At 39.3% G+C, this 22,523-nt stretch overlaps 1 protein-coding gene across 1 annotated transcript in view; it reads right to left on the bottom strand.

The window, feature by feature from the left end:
• STAM (signal transducing adaptor molecule) overlaps positions 1-7,097 on the bottom strand; it is a 71,807-nt gene extending 64,710 nt beyond the window's left edge. The window contains exon 1 of the mRNA XM_060006314.1: positions 6,888-7,097. Within this exon, the coding sequence (XP_059862297.1) occupies positions 6,888-6,927 (40 nt within the window). The 5' untranslated portion in view covers positions 6,928-7,097. The remainder of the gene's footprint in view (positions 1-6,887) is intronic.
• Between the last annotated feature and the right edge of the window lie 15,426 nt (positions 7,098-22,523).

Raw genomic sequence — 22,523 nt, 5'->3', positions numbered from 1 at the left:
AAATCTTAAAACCTATCACTCTGTTTAAAAATAGTTAAGCTTATTAAAACTTAACTTATTAAAAAGTAAATAGTTAACTAGAAATGACAAGCTTATGTCTGTTAAAATACAAATTGTCTATTATCATAACTAAGGATGATCTGAATTAAGGCAAACCCAGGAGTGTCTGGTACGGTCATTAACAGATATTATGCTAAACATTCTCCTATGCACAAACAGGATCAGGATCTGACTCAGACTTATATACACAGATCAGAAATGCAACCCATTTCAGAATGCTAAAATTGTTCACATTATTTATTGATGCTGCCTCAAGATCAAGAGCTATAGCAGTTCTTCTACATTGTAAAATAACAAATACTTTTTACATCAGAAAAGTATAAACTACCAGTAGCAGTTCAACATGGCTTTGTGAATAGCAAATGAATTCAAAACTATTTATTTTCTAAGACAAAAACACGGTATGTGGGAAAATAACACACACTTGCTTCTAAAGAATTCGAAGCTTCATAATGATCTCATTTTATCCTCAGATTATCCTTTTCCTTCTACCCAAAAAGAGGAGATTGAGAAATTTGCCTAGCAGTACCCAGAAAAATCACACACTGAGTCTCATTTGAATTTCAGTAGTCTTCTCAATGGATTGAAGCACTTTTTTCTGATAAGCAGCTACTTTTGATTTTCTCAAAATTTATGACTGCCAAAGATTTGGGGAGGTAAGAAATGCTGAGAGGATGACTGCCCATCACATTCAGGCTATAGGAAAAAGACTGTCATTCAATCGGTTTGGAGACATAAAAGTTCATCAAAAATGGCCAATGGAAAAAGCAAGTCTTAAAGAAATTACCCTCTTTTTGAGATCGGAATCAATTTTTCAAAAACGTTTGTTTCACCAAATATCCCTATCCCTCCTGACCACTGGAAATTCCATTGGAAGAGCAATCTGAAGCTCTTCTAACCAGAAAGGGAAGTAGGTGTCAAAGGAACAGCATGAAAGCATCTCAGAAAAGAGCACAAAATAGAAATGAAAATCTAGAAGCATTAGAAAGAAGAGCTTACAGGAGAAGTAAAATAGGTACAGAAGAAACAATGAGCACAAAATTTCTTAACCCAGTAGATATCAGACCTTTAACAGACCTGTATTCTAGATTTTTACATTTTTCTCCTGAGTATGTTTTTACAGTAACTGATTCCAGCCCTTAGAATCTGAGTAGCCTCTAAAGGTTCCGAACATACTACATGGCAGGTACTGGGCTAAGTGCTTTCCGTGCATCATCTCCTCAAAACAACCTTAATGGGGACTAATGAAGAGAAAGGTATGGCAGCTCAGAGGATCCACAGATGAAAAAGCCGTGGTGTAAAACCAACAAGGAAATATGCCTTGAGGAAAAGAGTGGAGACTGAAGAGGTAAAAAAAGGAGCCACATGCTACAAGGTCTTATATGCTATGTTGAAAAGTTCAAATTCCTGTGAAAAGCTGTAGATTCACTGAACTATTTTAATCAGAGGAGCCATATGATTACATTTACATTTTAGAAATATCACTGTCACCTGGAAAATGACTGGGTTCAGACTGCAGGCAGGGATAACAGAGCTACCGGACTCTCCTAAGAGAGCAAGCTAAACTTGCTGGGCAGTGGCGATGAGGACAGAAAGGATGGGAGGCCTGAACGGACGGACAGATGAATGGACTCAAGAGCTATCAGGAAGAGAAGCACACAGACTATGGCAGCACCAGAATCCTGGAGGGCAAGTTCAGGGTGGCTGGGACACAGCAGACAGTATATATTTGCCATGGGGATGTAGAAAATTACAACTACAGAATTTAAGAATGACTCCCAGGTTCTTGACATATCTGACTAAGTAAACTGAAGTACCAGTCATGAGAACAGAGGAAAAGCAAACTTGAGAAGAGAAATTTGAATATGAGTTTGAACATGCTGAATTGGAATATTCAACTCCAATAAAGAGAACGTCCTGTGCTTTTTAAGTGTTCCTCATAGCAACTCCTTGAGGTAGATATTTTTATCCCTATTCACACAAGTGGAAGGAAAACTCAGAGGGGTTCTGTACTTGCCTATGTCCATATTTTGCCCACTTACTAAGAGCAAATGCTGCACCTGCCATTTAAACCCAAAGCCCAAGCAAGGTTTTTCCATCACACTAAACTGCAGAAGAAGAATGTGACATTGACATTTACGAAGATGAAACTGGTTGTGGTTTGATATTGACTGGGCTAGCAACACAGACTAAAAACATGTCCAATTCTATAGGCTACGAGCCGGTCCAAAGTAGTGTGACTAGGAATGCAATGTAGTATAAAAACAAAGACATGATGATTTGGTAGAGGCAGGGTAATGATTCAAAGATGCCTCTTTGGTTTCAAATCAAGATAACTGGAACATTATAAAATAACCGCATAATGAAGGAAGAACTAGACTGGAAAGATAAGTTCAGTTTTCTGATAGATTGATTTTTTAGGTGATACTAGAACACCAAATAGATAAGCAAGACCGGAAAGATAGCAAGATATCAATAACTCATCCTTTAATAAATACTTATTGAGTGCTTACTATGTACCAGGCACTGTCCCTGAAGTACTAGGAATAGAAATGAAAAGTTCTTGTCCTTATGGAGTTTACATTCTACACAGGTGGCAATCAATCAACCAACCAATCAATCAATGTGAGGTAGCTGAGTACTATAAAGAAACAAAATGGAACAAGGACACAGAGAGGGTAAAGATGGATATTTTTTACAAAAGGTAATCAGGGAAAGCCTCTCTTAGAAACTCTTCTGAACAGAGTCTTGAAATGATGTGATGGACATCAAGACCTTCACATATACCTGGGGGAAAAATAACCTAGGCAAAGAAAACAGCACAATATAGATAGAGAGGCAGGAGTGAGCTTGGCATATTCAGACCCAAGAAGCTTAGAATGAGAGAGAGTGTTTGGAGACTGTCATCATATCAGAGACATAGGAAAGGCCAGACTATGGGCCACACTAAGGAACTTGCATTTCCCTGTAAGTGGGATCGGAAGCTCCTGGAAGGTTCTGAGCAGGTAAATGACAGTACCTAAGATTTTTAAAAGATCACTGACCTTTGTAAATGAGAACTGATTGTAAGGGGCAAGAGTAGTAGCAAAGAAGCCTTCTAGAAATCTCCTGCCACAGTCTATGAAAGAGAGAACGATGGCTGGAGTAAGATAACAGTGATGTGAGACGAAGAAGTGATGAGATTCTGGATATATTTTTAAAGTAGAGCCAGAAGATCTTGCTGATAGCATGGATATGAAGCGTGAAGGAAAAAGAAGAATCAGTGATGACTCCTAGACATTAGAGATGAGTGGCAGTAAATACCAACAGTGCCATCTACTGAAACAGGCAAGGGTGAAGGAATGAGCAGGTTTGGGGAAGAAACCAAAAACTATTATCATCTCTCTATCCCATATTAAAGATAAAGAAACTGAGGCACAGAATATCTAAGCAACTAACCCAAAGAGTCACACTGCTGGGAAGCAGCAAACCTGGTAATTGAGTTCAGGCAGTGTAGCTCCAGAGTCTGAATTCTTAGTGCAAAGCTAAATTGCCTCCTAAGACTCCAAGGGGAAAAAAAGTCTCAAAAAAGAAGTTCTAGAACTGAAGATTTGGAAGTCACAAAAAGGAGAAGCCAAAAAGACTAAAAAAGAGCTAAGCAGAAAATCAGAAAAAGTTTGGTGTCCTGGAAACCAAGTGAATAAAGTACATCAAAGAGGAATGTTAAGAGATCAACAAAGAAATGAACTAGGAATTGACTGATGGGTTTGGCAAGACAAGTCACCATGGACTCTGAAATAAAAGCTTGATGGAATGAGTTATCTTCATAATTTAAGAGTTGAACTTAGCAAGAAATATAACATCCAAAATGAGATTCATGTATTCAGTAAGTGTTTACTAAATGTTTATTAGTGCCAGAGACTGGTCTACGTGTTAGGGATACAGTAGTGAACAAACCAAACAAAAATGCCTGTCCTCATGGAGCTCACATTCTAGCAACATATTTAGGCGCTTCTTCAAAGGAAAAGTGATCACCAGTATTTTATCTCTTTATATGAAATGTTATGTGGTATATATCAGTATGTAAATTTCCAATTTACCATTTCACTTTATTGATGAATAAAGCTAAAGGCAATTAATTTTGAAGTAGTAAAACTATACGCTAATGTTAAGTGAAATATATCAAGTGAGTTAGTGGGAGTACTTTAATATCACTGACATACTCACTGACAAAGTAAGAAGAAATATTGTTAAATGTATTCTACATACTATATTCTACATGCTAGTGAAAAAGTTTAAATGGGAGTCTATTGGACTCTGTCCAAGGATGATTTGCTGGGGTCTCCGGCAGGTCTTCTTAGATAAACTTTCACGATATTTTGATACATGGATCATGAGGAGAGAATTGATCCAAACACTAAAACCTAACTTTAAGAAGTAAGCTTTTCTGGGAGTTCCCTGGCGGTCCAGTGGTTAAGACTCCACGCTTTCACTACCGAGGGTGCGTGTGGGTTCAATGGGGAACTAAGATCCCGCAAGCCACACAGCAGCGTGGCCAAAAACAAACAAACAAACAAAAGCAAAAAAAAACAAACAAAAAGTAAGCTTTTCTGGAGCAAAACAATGTTCCTACACTCAAGAAGCTTACCGTCTACAGGCCCAATGGACACGTTCTCAATTCAACAAACTTTTATTAAGCACCTACTCTGTGGCAACCAATAAAAGAGTTCAGGGGCTTAATACAAGATATAACTATCTTTAATGCGAAATAATTTGGTAAAGACAAAAAGTGTTGCAGGAGTTTTGAAAAGGGTGGAGATTACAGTAGGCTAGAGCAGTGTTTCTTAACTGGAAACTATTTTGTGCCCCCAGGGGACATCTAGCTATGTCTGGAGATGTTTTAAATCATAACTGGGGTTTCGGTGGGGAGAGGTGCCACTGGCATCTAGTGGGGACAGGTCAGGGATGCTGCTAAACAGCCTACATTGCAGAGGACAGACGCCCACGATAAAAGACATTTATCTGGTCCAAACCATCTGCAGTGACGCTGATAAGAAACCCTAGGTTAGAGTAATAAGGAAATGACTCAGGTATGAGTTGGATTCTGAGTTGACTTTTAATCATAAGTAGGTGAAGAAAGGTAGAAGAAATAATACAAGCAAAAGTATAAAAGCAAGAAGGAGCCTGTGTCTGAACTGGGTGGTGTAGGTACTGGGAAAGGTGTGACATTAAGAATCCAATGGAAATGTGGGTTCAAAAGGCAACAGGATATAAAAGTGATTGGGTAATTGGAAGCTAGATTACATACCAACATGAAAACTAGATCAAGGTGCTGGAAACAGAAGAAGAAGGTGTTAAGAAATTGTTTTACTTTAAGCCTTTGCCCTGGAAGTTAACGTGGTAAGTTACACACCTGCTTGAGGGCAGCAGCATGCTGCTTACTCATCGCTCTCTTATGTCACTGAGCAGTGTCCTGTAAACAGTGTGTGCTAACTGCCTATTAAATTAAATGTAATTTCCAAATTAGTTATTTATTAACTATTACTAGTCAGCTCTAAAGTTCCATCCACTGCTAAGATTCAGGACATTCATTTAAACTGGAACCGAAGAAAGCTATCATTTAGTCGCTGCTCACCATATAAAGGCACTGTAGGAGGCCCCGCTACACATACTATTCCACTGAACCACAAACAGAATGCGTCTTCCCTCTCTTTAAAGACAAGGATGTTGGGACTCAAAGGGCTCCAGTAACTTGCCCATGATTCCACTCTGAGCTAGGCAGCGGCAGGGATGGGACTGAACCTTTTTCTAGTCTTAACCCAAACCTTCAAGCTTCAGTGGCAGGCTGTAAATTAGAGTTAAAAAGAAGATTCAAACCTTTTATCATTAAGATATACAAAGACATGAAAAGCAACTCCATTAGGGTGTCCTTATTCTTCTTTACTCTAGCAATTAGGCACGGTATTTAACTTGCTTTCACTCCACACGTGTGCGCCCCAAATGCTAGGAGCATTCAAATCACCCCAAAATTCTCTCCCTGAAAACTCAAACTCCTGTAATTATTACCCTCAGACCAGGAAAACACACACACACACACACACACACACACACACACACACACACAAACTAACCTGTTGAATTGGTATGATCAGTACCTAAAACCGATGACTCAGAAAACCAAAAATAGACCATTTCAAATTCAGAACAAATTAGCATTTTCGGATCCCAGGTCCTCTTCCACACTTAAAGTACTGAGACCTACCCAAGGAAGGCAGCCCAGTGTCTCCGGCCCCCAATGACGTCTACACTGTTGCCAAGTATTCCATCTTAATCATTCTCTCCCAATATCTCTGACAGTCCACCCTGAACCAGAAGCTCTGTCCTCCCGCTACAGTTCTATCACAGATTTTAAAGTCCCCTAAGGAAGCCAACCTAAAACATTCCCCTAGTTCTAGATGTCTGACATGTGTCCCGGGAAACACTCTATCACAGGGCTTATCATCCTACGCTAGCGAAGACTCCCTAGCTCTCGACTCTGTCCTCCCAGAAGCACCGTCCCAGCACCAGCTCCCGCCCCAGCTGTTCCTCCGCGGCCTTCGTCACCCACCTCTCCAGCAGTTCTTTCGGAACCCACAGCCCCAGCTCAAGGCCCGTTTCCCAGGCTCTCACAGTCCCCCTTCTTTCCAAGAGGATGCGCCGAGCCCCCAACCTCCTCCAAACTCTTACAGAAAGAGCCTCAGGGAAGGGGCAGGACTCGCCCGGCCCGGGGGTCCAGACCGTCCGCCAGGTGCGGGCACAGAGGGCTCGCGGTCCGCCGGAGGTGGACAGGGGGCGGCAGAAGCACCTACCGACGTCCTGATCGAAGGGATTGGTGGCAAAGAGAGGCATCTCCACTGCGTGCTGAGGTGTCCGCAGGGACTCCCTCTCGACACCGCGGGAGTCAGGGTACGACCGAGGAAGGAAGGCTCCTCAGACAAAAACAGCGACCGAGACGGACCCCCAGGGCTCCGCGACAGCTCCTCCTCTCACCAACCCCCAGCTACCGCGGCGTCGGCGGCGGCGACAGGAGCGAAGGAGCCGCGAAGGCCCCCGGCGCGGAGCCTGTCGGGAATCTGGGCGCCCTCGGCGCCGCCTGCCCAGAACCTGCCCGGAACCTGCCCCGCCCAAACCGGCCCAACTCCAGAGCCCCCTCCGCCCGGCCCCGCTTTGATTAGCTACACGGGAGAGTGGCCGTGATGCCTGCGCTTCCTGCTTTGGCTTTGGTCGGGAACCTCCGGAGGACGGGGTCCTCCGGGCGCGCCGAAGCCGACTAGCGAGCCCAGGCGTGAATCAGAGGCTGAGTAGAAAGAAAAGGTGTCGAGACTGGGGAGAGGGGAGATCCCTTTCTCCCACCCGTTCCGTCGGTTGTCACAACTTTGTGGTCCCTGGGGAGGGGGAGGGAAGCCCCTTCACTCGAGGGCATCTAAGTAAAAGGGCTGTGAGTTCAATTCTCTGCCTGCGGTGACAAGGAACTTGCTCGGTGAAGTCATGTGAGCGGGGCGGCTTGGCCAGAGTCCCCACGAGGGGAGTGTCGGGCGCGCGGCTGCTCGTGGCGGCTGAGGCTGCGCTGGCACCTTCCCGAGAGGCCCCGAACGCCCGCTTTGGAGGCTTGGTCAAAAGCACTTCTGGCTGGGCGTTGGCACCTACTGACTGTGCACTCACTAAGCGATTACGGTGATTGGCAAAGCAGTGGCACAGCGCAAGAAGGTCTACGATACCCGCCCCCCCCGCCCCAAACCGAGCAAAAAGAGAAAACTGAAAAATGGAGCTAGCGATTGATTAGTGATTCGTAATAACTTAAACTATTTCGTCATTTTATTTATAACTTTACAAAAATATTATATCCTGTAGAAATGTTAAGCAGCATCTTCTAAAGAATTTTGCATCCCTCTTGGAAGGAACTTAGAGCATCTTGCATGTAAATTGAAGTTATGTAAGTCTACCAAAATTAGAGCACTTCCGAATGTAGCACGTAAACGTTTACAACGTGTGGACAACAGGATTGGTATTGTGGAATATGACGAGGACTTAGAAACATCCATTAAGAATGAAGTCCCATTTCTAAAAGTGAAAAATGACGATTAGAGTAGCATTTAGATACGTGTTTCTCATTGAGACAAAGATGAAAAAGAGTCAGGGATGTGGGGAATCGTACACTCATAATGTTGGATGAAATTATTACAGTCTCCCTACAAGAAATATCTGGAAGTATGTAACACAAGCTTTTAAAACCGTGAGTACCTTTGGACCCAACAATTCTACTTTTTTCAATTCATCCTAAAGACATTCTTTAAGAACGTGAACAAATATATTCATGGCAACCTTGTTTATAATATCAGAGCATTGTTAAACACGAAAATGCCCGACATTTAGGGATTGGACACACTACTTCCCTCTTGGTGCCTCAGTTTCCTCATCGGTATGAAACAGGAGTAATAATCAGGTTGTGAGAATCAAATGGATTCACACAAACGAAGCTCTTAGGTGCCCAGCATACAGCAAGTGCTAAATAAATGTAAGTAATCGTTTTAACTAGTATTCGTTCAGTAAATCATAGTACACACAATGTAAAAACTCCCCGGCTATTAAAGGTGATAATATAGATCTATATTTACATAGACAGACATCTAAATACATGAGTTTGTAAAAGCAGCTTACAAAACCATATGAGATTACAAAATACCCCCAACTTTTAAATTCTGACAGGAAATAGGTGAGAATATTCAGATGATCTCTGAATGGTAAGACATGTGATATTTTGCTCTTTAGGCACTTTATATTTTCCAGATATTTTAGTGATGATTCTATATGTCTTTCAAGAGCAGAAAAAAAGTTAACACAGCAATGTAAAAAGTGTGGTACATTAGTGCCCCCGGTTCTTAATATTTTAAGGAGCCATTACCAAAACTTGCTTGTGTTTCATTATGATGAGTATACAGTTCTTCCAAAACATCACTCTTGGTATGTGAAGCAGAGCATTCTCTCTCAAAAACCGGTTCTTGATTACTGGGCTGACAGAAACAGGTGTCTACCTCAAGTTTCCGGGCATTAGTGTCTGGGGCACATTATCATAATCGCCATGTATCAGAGCCAAATATTTATGAAGATGCATTTGGATGTGCTTTGTGCTTCGCTGAATAATTCTGTTGCCAGCGATAAGCTAGTGATCAAATTGTTCAAGCCTTGATCATCAATATGTGAGCACTGGAAATAGTGAAGTAATAACATGACTATTAGTCTTGATAGCATTATCTATGTATTCTGACCTAGAAGAATGGTTATAGCTCTTTGGGGCTTTTATCATTAATATGCTATAAATAATAAACATTTTAAATATTAGTTAACATAAAACCAAATAGAAAAAGTGCAAGTGGTTTGTATTTTGAGGTTAGCTTTCCATTATTATCCCCTGAAACATTAAATACATGAGTTTCACTTTTAGTTTTACCATAGTTTTTTAATCGTTGTAGAGACACTTTCAAGTGTTTCTGTAATATGTGTTTATGAAATTCTATGGTTAATTTAAAAATGTTAAATCCCTTTTTTTTGTTTGACTTTGAAAATTCTTCTGTCTTTAAAAACAAGACAGCAACATGCAAGTGGAGTTACTCCAGGAAAAAACTATAATTCTAAGGTTTAGGAAAAGAAATACCCTAAGAATGTTACTAACACTACTCTAGTTCACACTCTTATCATCCTTTGGATGAATTATTACATTCACCTCCTACTATGTTTTTCTCCTTTCCTACTGCTATGGACTGAATCGTGTCCCCACAGAATTCATATGTTGAAGTCCTAACCCCTAACGTGATGACATTTAGAAGTGGAGCCTTTGGTAGATAATTAGGTAATTAGGTTTATATGAGGACATGAGGTTGGGGCCCTCATGGTGGGATTAGTGCCATTATAAGAATAGACACCAGAGACCTTCCTTTTTCTCTTCTCTCTGCCATGTGAGGACACAATGAAAAGGCACCTGTATCTGCAAGCCAGGAAGAGAGAGCTCCCCAGAACCCAACCATGCTGGCACCCTGATCTCAGACTCCAGCCTCTAGAATGGTAAAAAATAAATAAATTTCTGTTGTTTCAGCTACCCAGTCTATGGTATTTTCTCATGGCAGCTGAGTTAATACACCTACCTGTCTCCAAACCATTCTCCACACCCCTGCTGGAATGATTTTTCTAAAACACAAATCTGATTATGTTATTCCTTTAAAATTCTCCTATGGTTCTTCAGTCACTCAGTCATTTACTAAATATTTATTAACTCCTTATGTGTACGAAGTACCATACTAGATGCTGGAAATATCATAGGGATAAAAGCTCTTTTATGGAGTATAGCTTATGGGAAATACAGTCATTAAAGAAATAATTAAATTCTAATTCCTTAGCATTACATCCTTACAGAACTGGCCCCTGAAAATCTCATTTTTAAATTTTATTTATTTATTTATTTTTGGCCACACTGAGTGGCATGTGGGATCGAACCCATGCCCCCTGCAGGAAGCGCAGAGTCTTAATCACTGGACTGCCAGGGAAGTCCCTCATTTTTTTAAAGTCTTTTTTCATCCCCTCTACTTTAGTCTTTCTGATGCCCCCATACTTTCCATGTCTTCAAACAAGCAATTCGTTCTGCCTTTCCTGCTCTGATTCCATGCCCTCTCTAAACCTCCACTCAATTTCAATTCCCAAAAGCCTTTCCTAACTCAGCACCTGACCTGTACTAGGCATGTAATAAGTATTTGTTAGTTGATTATTGGCCGTTTCTATCATAGCACTTAATGGTATTATATTTGTTCCAAGTGTCTTTTACTACATAAAAACCACCCAACCTTAGCGACTTAGGACAACAATAATCATTTCCTTTGCTTGCAAATCAAAAAAGTTGACAGAGCTCTGCAGGCACAGCTTGACTTTCTTCCACACAGTGTCAGCAGGGGTGGCTCAAGGCTGGGATGACTTTACACGTGGGGCTGCAGTCATTCGAAAGCTTGCACACTTACCTGTCTGGCCACTGATACTGGCAGTCCGTGGGGTCACTGGGGCTGCAGCCCAGAACACCTACAGGGAACCTCCTATGTGTCAGCATATCAGGCTGCGCATTGCAAGAGGCAGGAAGAGAAAACCTCCAGTTTCTAAGGCCTGAGCTAGGGGGCGGGCACAGCAGGGTTTCAGTCATATTCTACTGGACAAGCTGTGGCAGCATCTGCACTGACGGGGAAAGGAAATAAAATCCAACCTTCGATGGAAGGAGTATAAAAGAATTTGGGGGCCATATCTGAAAGCTGCCACACTATTATAACTTTTTACTTGTTTGTATAGCATTGGTCTGTGACTCTCTTATCTTGATATTTCCAGACTTTCCACTAAGTGTTCCATAAATATCTGTTAAATGTAGTAATAAAATATGTCACGATTAAATTGGCACACTTCTGTTACCAGCCATGGGAGAGTAACAGGATCTGGACTTACCTTTCACCACAACCAAGAGAAGGCTGGATAAAGTGTATGGAACAACTGCTTTCAGACCTAGACCAACAAACTGGGATCCCAAGGAGAAAGGGAACAAGCCCTGAGCCCTATGATTGCCGCAGCTTTCTGTCCACGGTCAGTTTCTGGACTGTGCCACAGGGAGGGGAAACCCCAAAATTACCAAAAGGGATAATAAATGACATTGTACAATGATAAAGGCATAAATTCACCAACAAGACATAATAGTATCAATTGTGTATCAACCTAAAGACAGAACTGGAAAAAAGGAAGCAAGATTTACAGAACTGATAGGAGAAATAGATACATCCATAGTTTTGTTTGCTGTTTTAATACTCCTCTCTCAGGTAAAGATAGGACAAATAGAGAATCAGTGATTACTTAGAAGACTCGAAGAACTCTCTCAACCAACCTGATCAAATTGACGTTTATGATGGCCCACCCAAACTCTGCAAGATAACATTCTTGCCAAGTAGACACAGAACAGTAACAAAGATAGACAATATGCAGGACCTTATAATGACTCAAAATAATTTAAAGGATAAAATTAAATAGATTTTGTTCCTTGACTAAAACAGAATTAACTTAGAAAGATAACAAAGATATCTGAAATTTTTCAATTTATGTAAAAATTAAACAGAACAGTTCTAAATAACCTATGTGTCAAAGAAAAATCAGAAAATATTTTGAACTGGATGAAAGTGAAAACAAATCAAAATTTGTGAGATGCAATTAAAGTGATGCTTAGAGGAATAGTTTAAGCATTAGATATTAGAAAAGAAACATCTAATGTCAATGAGCTAAGCTTCTACCTTAAGAAGATAGAAAAAGAACTCAAGTGGAAAAGAGAAATAATAAAGGTGAAACCAGAAATCAGTGAAATAAAACACAAATGATAGAGAAAATCAATAAAACCAAAATTTAATATTTAAAAAAATCAATAAAATTGATAACACTCTATCTAGATCAAAAGATAAAGAGGAAACACATAAACTGCCAGTATCAGGAATTAAAGAAGCAACATGACTATAGATCCCATAATTAAGACATTACAGAAATTAAATAATATTAAACCAAAACATTCATAAAGAAATATTCTTTTAAAAACCTTTACACCAATAAATTTGACAACATAGGCAAAAGGGGGAAAAAAATCCTTGAAAGATGTAAATGATCACAACTGGGTCAAGAAGAAACAAAACCTGAAAACATATATATATATATATATATATATCAATAACAGAAATTAAATTCCTAGTTACACTCCACAAAAATCTCTAGACCCATGAATTCAATAGTTAATTCTATCAAACTTGTAAGGAAGAAATAATATCAAACATCTACAAAATCTTTTAGAAAATACCTCAGTGGGGAACAATTTCTTAATTATTTTATGAGGCCGACATTACCCTGACACTAAAACAAAGACATTATAACAAAGCATTAAACAATATCCCTCATTAACAGAAATAATAATAATCCTTTAAAAAAGAAATTTACAGGAATATAAAGAGAATACATCATGACTAAGGAGAGAGTATCCCAGGAATATAAAGTTACTTTAGCGTTTGAAAATCAACGCAGTTGACAATACTAACAGAACGTAAGAGAAAAATCATATGAAAATCTCAATAGGTACAGAAAAATACCATTTGACATAATTCAAAAGCCTTTGTGATAAAAACAACAAACTAAGAATAGAAGAAACATTTCTCAACCTGACAAAAGGCATCTTCAAAAAACTTAGACCTAACATCGCACTCAGTGGTGAAAGAGAATGATTTTTCTATAAAAAGAAGCCATACAAGAATGCCCATTTTCACACTACTACTTAATATTATAATGATGGTCTTAGTGCTAAAGTCAAGAAAAAACATTAGAGCAATATAGGTTTCAGACTTTGCCTTTGGCCAAGATGGAATAACAGAGATTGGATTTATCATCTTGCTGGAAACAACTGAAAAAACAGACAAAATATATGAACAACAGTTGTCAGTGACCCTGGACATCAGGCAAAAAAGAGAGTTATCCCTGAGAGGTGGGACACAAATAAAGGGAGCCTTATGATTGCCCTTGTTTACTGCCTGGATAGAGTTTCCAGGCCATGGCGTAGAGCTCAGTCTCCTTGAGATGAGAAAACAGAGCTGCAGGTCCAGAGGGGCCAAGGTTGTTACGGTTTACAGGGCAGAGCACTGGAGACATGCTGGAACCCAAAAATATGCATCACCTGACAAGATAAAATACACAACGTCTGACATCTAATAAAAAATTACCAGGCTATCTACAAGAAACCTATTTTAAATACACGACTATGTCATGGTATATAAACATATACCATGCTAACACTAACCAAAAGAAAACTTGAACAGTTATATCAATGCCAGGCAAAGTTGGTTTCAGATCAAAGACTATTACCAGAAATATAGAACATCACTTTCTAATGAAAAGAGAGTCAAATAATCAAGAGAATATGAGAAAACTATACAGTTTTGCATATAGTGACAACTTCAAAGAACATAAAACAAAAACTGACAGAACTTCAAGGAAAAATAGACAACTCCATGATTATAGTTGGAAATTTCAACTCCCCTGTCTCGATAGTGATAGAAGTCAGTAAGGCTGTAGAAGCTTGAATAAAACTATCAACCAGCTTGTCTTAATTGAAACTGATAGAACACTACATCTGATGAAAGCTGATTACGTATTCTTTTTTTTGCTGTACGTGGGCCTCTCACTGTTGTGGCCTCTCCCATTGCAGAGCACAGGCTCCGGACGCACAGGCTCAGCGGCCATGGCTCACGAGCCTAGCCGCTCCATGGCATGTGGGATCTTCCCAGACCGGGGCACAAACCCGTGTCCCCTGCATTGGCAGGCGGACTCTCAACCACTGCACCACCAGGAAGCCCCCTGATTATGTATTCTTTTTAAGTGCACATAACATACTTATCAAGATAGAGAATATTCCAGGCCACAAAACAAATCTCAATAAATTTAAAAGGATTCAAGTCATAAAAAGTATGTTTTCTGAGTACAATAGAATTAAATTAAAAATAAATTACAGAAGAATATTTAAAAGTCCCCAAATATTTGGAAACTGAGGCAACACTTCTAAATAACCCATTGGTCAGAGGAGAAATAAAAATGAAAAATAAGAAGTATTGTGAATGGAATGATATTGAAAATACAACATATCAGAATTTATGGGAAGCAGTTATAGCAGTATTTAGAGGGATATTTATAATATAGCATATATACTGGGAAAAAGATCTCAAATCAATTGTCTCAGCTTTTGTTTTAAGAATCTAGAAAAAATTGCAAATGAAACCCAAAGAAAGCAGAAGAAGGGAAGCAGTAAAATCAGAGAGGAAAACAATGAAAAAGGAAACAGAAAAACAATAGGGGAAAATAAAAGGCAATAAATAAAATTGATAAAACTATAGTCGGACTGATGAGGGGAAAAAGAGAGAAAAGATACAAATTACAAATTTCAGGAATGAGAGAAGTGACGTAACTACAGATGCTACAGATATTAAAAAGATAATAAGGGAGTATTATGGCCAACTCTATAACTCTAAATTAGATAACTTAAAGGAAATGGCAAATTCCTTCAACTGCACAAACTACTAAAGCTCAGGACAGAAACAGTTAACTTGAATAGCTCTATTTCTATTAAAGAAATGTAATTTCTTGTTGAAATCCTTTAACAAAATTAACTTCGGGTCTAGATGGATTCACTGGAGATGACCAAGGGGCATGAGGAAATTGGGAAGGGATGGGTTGATGGTATATCTTCATCATTTTGATAGTGGTGGTAGTAGTTTCATGGATATATATATATCAATACTTATCAAATTGTACATTTTAAATATGTACAGATTATTTTATGTCAATTATACCTCAATAAAGCTGTTTAAAAATCACCAGGAAGAATATCCTTTGCAACAATTTATAGTTTTGATGAAACATTTTTAGACAATCACTTAAAAATATGAGTGAAGGTAAAAATGTTTGAAAACCACACCCTCAGGTCATTACCCAGCAAGATTGCCCCACCTCCCCAGGCTCTCCTAATAAATAATTCTAAAACAACTGCTTCTTCTGACTAACATGGTTTAACATGGTTTTCTTTTGAGCAGGTCGGACCAATCTGTAAAATGCAAGGGTCTATAAATAGCCTTTTCACAACAAAAGATAGTTTTATAATAAATATAAACTCCCTTGATTTATTTTAGCTCAACTCTTGACTTCCACTTTTGACCCCTTGCTTATTATAAAGATTATACATCTTCTTTAACCTAATAACTGCTAATGACTGGGTAACTGGATTAGCAATACTCAACAGTTGGTGAGGGTTTATGGTGGTTCCGCTGACTCAGTTTGCAGCTGGTGTATCATGAAGGATCTTTGAAAATGAAGACGTCACCAAGGAATCTGCTTCTCCCCAGCATTTACCATTCAAAGATTTTTCAGAGGCTTCCAGGCATGTTAAAATAAGCCACAGATTTTCAAAACAGATGACTCCAATTATGAAGGTAGCTCAAAGTTTCTGGGCACAGTGAAAAATGAATGTGCTTACTGTAAGGAAATATGTAAGAAGGAAAAAGGCAGCTTCATTCTAAAGCTCCCTTGCTATATCTGTGCCTATGTAGCAAATGTTCCCCAAAGGAGCACTTAAAATACTACTTTTTATATTGTTTAGTCTAATATAATTAATGTTTATAATAGCATATGTGTATCTTTCATTTTGTTTTCATTATCAATTTTGTAAGGTATGAAATTGTTCTTCGAGAATGAATTTCTTACTTATAATAATATGACTATAGAACAGAAGGATTTTACTTACAAAGGTTGGACTTTCAACTTTCTGCCTAGAACCACATTTGTAGGATTGATTCTATTTTAGAGGAGATGCTAGTAAGCTCTAGGTAATGACATCACTGTGCCTCACTTTTCACATCAATAAAAAATTAAATTAATCCAACATTCCTCCCAAAATACAGTGCTCAATTTATCATTTTCTAGATTAGTACCTCTGTGTTTAGAGGTTTCTCACTCTTAACATTTCAGTTCTCGTTCTCCTTGTATTTGCTTTCAGCTGTACTTCCCTTACTCACTTCAGCTGCATTTTATAAATACTCTCTTCTTGAATCTACCAGCTTTCTTCTCTCTCATATTCATTCCTATTGTGATACTTACAAATAGAAAAACTGGTTAAAATTTTTAATTGTTTTTTTCTCTTCAGTTACTGACATCACTTCCCATTAATGATATCATTGTTCTTATCCTGTTGAAATAACCACATCAAGCCTACTTAAGTTTTATCACTATATGCTAAAAACACGCATTACATATCACATTATATCACTAGCATTACTAACACGGTCACTAACACTGTCACCAACACAAATCATTAACTCTGATTTCAAGATTTGTTTTAAAGCTATGATAATCAAGACAGTATGGTACCGGTATAAGGATAGACAAATCAATCAATGGAACAAAATAGACATTTGAGAAATACTTCCATACATATATGGACATCTGATTTTTGACAAACATACAAAGGCAGTTCAGCAGAGAAAGGATAGGTTTTCAACAAATGATACTGGAACACTTGGATATCTATAAGCAAAAACATGAATTTCAATCTATATTTCACACCATATACAAAAATTAACTCAAAATGGATTACAGGCCTGAATGTAGAACTCCAAACTATTAATCTTCCACAAGAAAACTGCACAAAATATTTTGTGACCTTGGGTTAAGCAAGAGTTTTAGATATGACATCAAAGACATAATCTATCAAAGAAAAAAATTAGTAAATAGGACTTCATCAAAACAAAAGCAACTCACAAACTGGGAGAAAATATGTGCCCATGATATATCTGATAAAGGACTTGTATCCAGAATATATAAAGTACTCTTGAAACGATAAGAACACGATCGTACCACTAAGAAAATGGGCAAGAGATCTGAATAGTCTCTAAAGCAAAGAAAATACCCAATTGACAAACAAGCACATGAAAAGAAGATCAGCCCATTAGTCATTAGGGAAATGAAAATTAAAACCACAATGAGATAGCACAACGCAGCAATTAGAATACATTAACATAAAATTTCAAAGACTGACCACACCAAGTGTTGGCCAGGATGCAGAGCCACTGAAAGTCTCCTACATGGCTGGTGGGAATGTAAAACGGTACAATCCCTTTGGAAAACACTTTGGCAGGTTTTTTTACTATTTATTTATTTTTTAAATTAATTAATTTATTTTTGGCTGTGTTGGGTCTTCGTTTCTGTGCGAGAGCTTTCTCTAGTTGCGGCAAGCGGGGGCCACTCTTCGTCGTGGTACGCGGGCCTCTCACTATCGCGGCCTCTCTTGTTGGGAGCACAGGCTCCAGACGCGCAGGCTGAGTAGTTGTGGCTCACGGGCCCAGTTGCTCCGCGGCATGTGGGATCTTCCCGGACCAGGGCTCGAACCCGTGTCCCCTGCATTGGCAGGTGGATACTTAACCACTGCACCACCAGGGAAGCCCATTTTGGCAGTTTCTTAAAAGGTTAGGCATATACCAACCATGCAAGCCAGTCATTCCACTCCTAAGTATTTACCTAAGAAAAATGAAAGTATAGATCCAACAAAGACTTGTCAACGAATGTTCATTGATGCTTTATTTGTAACTGGAAAAAAACCAAATATCTAAGCATGAGTAGATAAATTATGTGGTGAACGGATAAACAAACTGTGGTATATCCATACAATAGAATACTTCCCAGCAATAAAAGAGTGAATTACTGGGGCTTCCCTGGTGGCGCAGTGGTTGAGGGTCCGCCTGCCGATGCAGGGGACACGGGTTCGTGCCCCGGTCCGGGAAGATCCCACATGCCACGGAGCGGCTGCGCCCGTGAGCCATGGCCGCTGAGCCTGCGCGTCCGGAGCCTGTGCTCCTCAACAGGAGAGGCCACAGCAGTGAGAGGCCCGCGTACCACAAAAAAAAATTAAAAATAAAAATAAAAATACAGTCGTTCATGATCAGTGGTATGCAATTCTTCCCCACAGCCAAAACACACACAAGTGTGTTAAGTAAAAGCAGAAGACAATATATAATTAGCTGCTAAAATGGATGACACATTATCAGTACAAACTAATTCTGTGGAAGAATAAGGATCCAGTATGAGCTGAAGCAATCAGCGAAAGCCACTTGAAAACACTGGTATTGAATGTAGCCTTGAAGAGTGAATGAGACTTACACAAACAGGAATGGGAAAATAGCAGTTTGGGTAGGGAGAAAAGAATGGAAGTTTGGATTAAAAGTTAGCCAGATCAGTTTACAGACAATGGACAGACCTTCTTAGCTGGGTCAGAGTATTTTGGTGACGGGCACTTCCTAAGAGATAAATGTTCGATTGGCTCCCCTGGGTTCAGGTTATAGTAGACAGCTCTGAAGCCAAGCTAACTAATCCATTTTTACCCTAAAGACAGGGCTAATGTGTAGATTGATAAAAGATGTTTTGAAAAGTGAAACAACGTTATATGTAGAAAGCTATTCCAAATCTTTTTTTGCTTTGGGGACACCTTGCTTTCAAGCAGGCTCCCACCTCAACTTTCTTTTCCCTGCCTCAAAATACCTCCATCTCCACTTCCTTCATGCCTGTCTGAGAAAGAAGGGTCCTTTCTCTTTTTGAAACCTAATTCCTCCATCTATGTTCTTAATCGCTAACCCTCTCACAACCACAGGGATCTTGCTTCATGAAATAGCCTATTTCACATAGACAATCAGCCTCTTCATATCTTATTGCCCCTTTGCTTCAACAAATAAGCAAATGAAACCCTTTTTTGGGGGACTCTGCTGTGTCTCAAGATATTTCCTTATTCATTCCCCTCTTCATGCTGAAGTTGACCACCAACCTAGCTCTGGGCTGTATCATTTCTCTCTCAGACTGAAACTCATCTCATTTCCTGCATCCCTCATACCTTCTGCATTCAGTTCACTCTGCTGCCATATTAACCCTGGGAAAGAGGTTTCTTCAGTATGATTTTCCTTCTCTCCAGTCTTCAGAAATTCACTCCTGCCTTTTAAAATAGAGTGGTTCTCAACGTGTTTCTAGTCTCGCCTGATACTTTTAAGATTTAGTCAAAGTGCACAACTCACTTATCCTCAAGCTTCTTTGTTTTTCCCACCCCCATGTTCATGGTGAGCCCTCAGCCTGCAAGATCCTCCTGCAATCTGTCTGTTGGAATCATACTCATTCTTCAAGTATTCAAAAGTGATTTTCTGAGCCCCCAGACAAGTCATTCCCATAGCACTCCGCGATTCACTTTTCAATTTCTCTTACTCTGCATTTGATGATAGAATACGGACTTTGGTGTCAGGAAGAGCATCAAAATCTCTACTTATTAGCTTCTGACCTTGGGCAAGTTTCTTAATCCCTCCAGAGTTCAACTGCCTCATTTGAAAATGTGGTTAATAATACCTATCTGTGAAGATTGTTGTATGGATTAAATCAGTGGAAGTGCCTGGCGTATGAAAGGTGGTATGTTTCTGACATTATCTTGGAATACATTTGTGTGAGTTTCTTATCCACTAAAAAGCACTGTAGGTTTTTTGAGGACAGGCCCCATTTTTCATTCATTTTGGTACCCCCTATTGGTACGTGGTATACAGTAAATTATTTACTTTTTAAAGGGACAGTTTTAGAAGTCTGTTGGCATGTAATTTACTCTTAGGATATTTCAAAGTTTTTTCCCCAAAATGTTATATTCAACTTTGTTAAAAAATATAGCCACTCTGAAAATGTTACATCTCATGTCATATTCAATGTTTTAAAGAAATAATTGGAGGAGAAACTATTAACTGTAATATACAAACTCATTCTGCCACAAAATTTGGGTTTTATGCTAAACATATCAATATTGTAAATTTTACACTTTAAAATATTTATTACGCATGACACTAAAATTGACTCTAAGTAATAATTTATATACATAAAATGCATCTGCTTTATGTGTTTAGTGTGATGAGTTTTGACAGATGTATACACCTGTGTAACACCACAATCAACAAACAGAACACTTACATTATTCCGAAAGGATTCCTGTGTCTATTCCCAGCCTGTTCTCTTTGCACACATCCCCAGCACCAGGCAACAACTTTCCTGTTTCTTGTCACTGTATATTAGATTTTCCTTTTCTAGTTTCATATAAATGAAATCATATACTAAGTAATCTTTCTGCTTTTGCTCAGCAGAGTTTTTTAGATTCATTCATGTTGCATGCTCAGTAGTTTGCACCTTTTCATTGCTGTCATATTCCATTGTATGAACATACTACCATTTGTTTATCCATTCACATGTTGATGGACATGGATTATTTTCAGTTTGGGGCAACTATGAATAAAACTGCTATGGGCTTCCTTAGTGGCGCAGTGGTTGAGAGTCCGCCTGCCGATCCAGGGTACACGGGTTTGTGCCCCGGTCTGAGAAGATCCCATATGCCACAGAGTGGCTGGGCCCGTGAGCCATGGCCGCTGAGCCTGTGCTCCGCAATGGGAGAAGCCACAGCAGTGAGAGGGCCACGTACCGCAAAAATAAAATAAAATAAAATAAAATAAAACTGCTATGAACGTTGGTGTCCAAGTCTTTGTATGGACCTATTTTCGTTGTCTTGGTTAAATACTTGGTCTATCCTTATGCCTACCCCACTGTCCTGTAAACTGTAGTTTTATACTGTTGAAAACAGATATGTATGTGTTCCAACTTCATTCTTACTACACATTTCTGTATCAATTTTAGAGTTATCTTGTCAAATTAAAAAATATTCTGCTGGGATTTGGAGAGAACTGACAATTGAACAACTTGAGTCTTCCAATTCACGAACATAGAATAGCTATTTACTTAGGTCTTCACTTTCTCTTGACAGTGGTTTATAGTGTTCAGTGTACGGGTCTTGCACGTTTTGTTAAATTTATCCCTCTATATTTCACGGTTTGGGATGCTGGTAAGCATTAGATTGTTTTACTCTAAATTTCAATTTCCAGTTGTTCATTTCTAGAATGTATGAAAGGATTGACTTTTTGTTACATTGGCCTTCTATCCTGCAACTAGTTCCAGTAGCTTTTTTGTGGATTCATTAGGCTTTTCTAATAACACAGCGGTGTCACTTGCAAATAGTTGTACTTCTTTTTCCAATGTAAATGTCTTTAAAAACAGTAGTTCATAGTTTTCATGAAATTTGAACAATTTTCAGCCAGTATTCCTTCCCCAGGCACACCTCAGACTTCCCCATCTCCCATTGTTAACATACTCCTCAAAATTATCTAAGTTTCTCAGATCAGGCTGGTAGTGCCGTCTGGGGGAGGTGCCCAGAGCCCAGATCAGGATCCGCGTGGACCAGGTCCAACTTTCGTCTCCGTGGTCTTTCGGGGGTGGTCTCCAGCCCAGGGCCAGGATCAGATTCCCGGAGGACGACCTAACAAGTAGATCGCTTCCCTTGTCCTGCGCAGAATTTCTTTCACTGGATCACCAGAGATCCGAGTTGCCCGAATGGCGCTCACACACTGATTTGGGGTGACTCAAACTGTTTCCGGCCTGTAAGTGGTTTACATGGATTTCACTTAAATCTCACAACAACCCCACAAGGTAGGTTTTAAAATTATTCCCATTGAGGAAATTGAGGCATGGAGAGATTTAGTTGCCCAAGTTCACACAGCTAATAAGACTGGTGGAGCCTGGAATTTGGGGTTTGAATTCCAGTCATCTGACTCCAGAGCCTGCCTTCTTAACTGTGTGCTTTAAGGGGAAAGAGGAAATAACTGTTAGGAGAAAGCATGTGTATCTGGAAGAAGATTTTTAAAAAAGGAGACACAGAGTGCATAACAGTGGGATACTACGTTTCTTGAGGTAAGGGCTCTTGCTAGCTTTCCACCCGTAGGTTGCCTCTGTCTGCGCAAACTTTT

Source organism: Delphinus delphis, chromosome 2 (genome assembly GCF_949987515.2).
Source record: "Delphinus delphis chromosome 2, mDelDel1.2, whole genome shotgun sequence".
In the NCBI taxonomy this organism is placed as follows: Eukaryota; Metazoa; Chordata; class Mammalia; order Artiodactyla; family Delphinidae; genus Delphinus; species Delphinus delphis.
The sequence above is the reverse complement of the archived record's forward strand: the minus strand, read 5'-3'. Positions and strand labels throughout refer to the sequence as shown.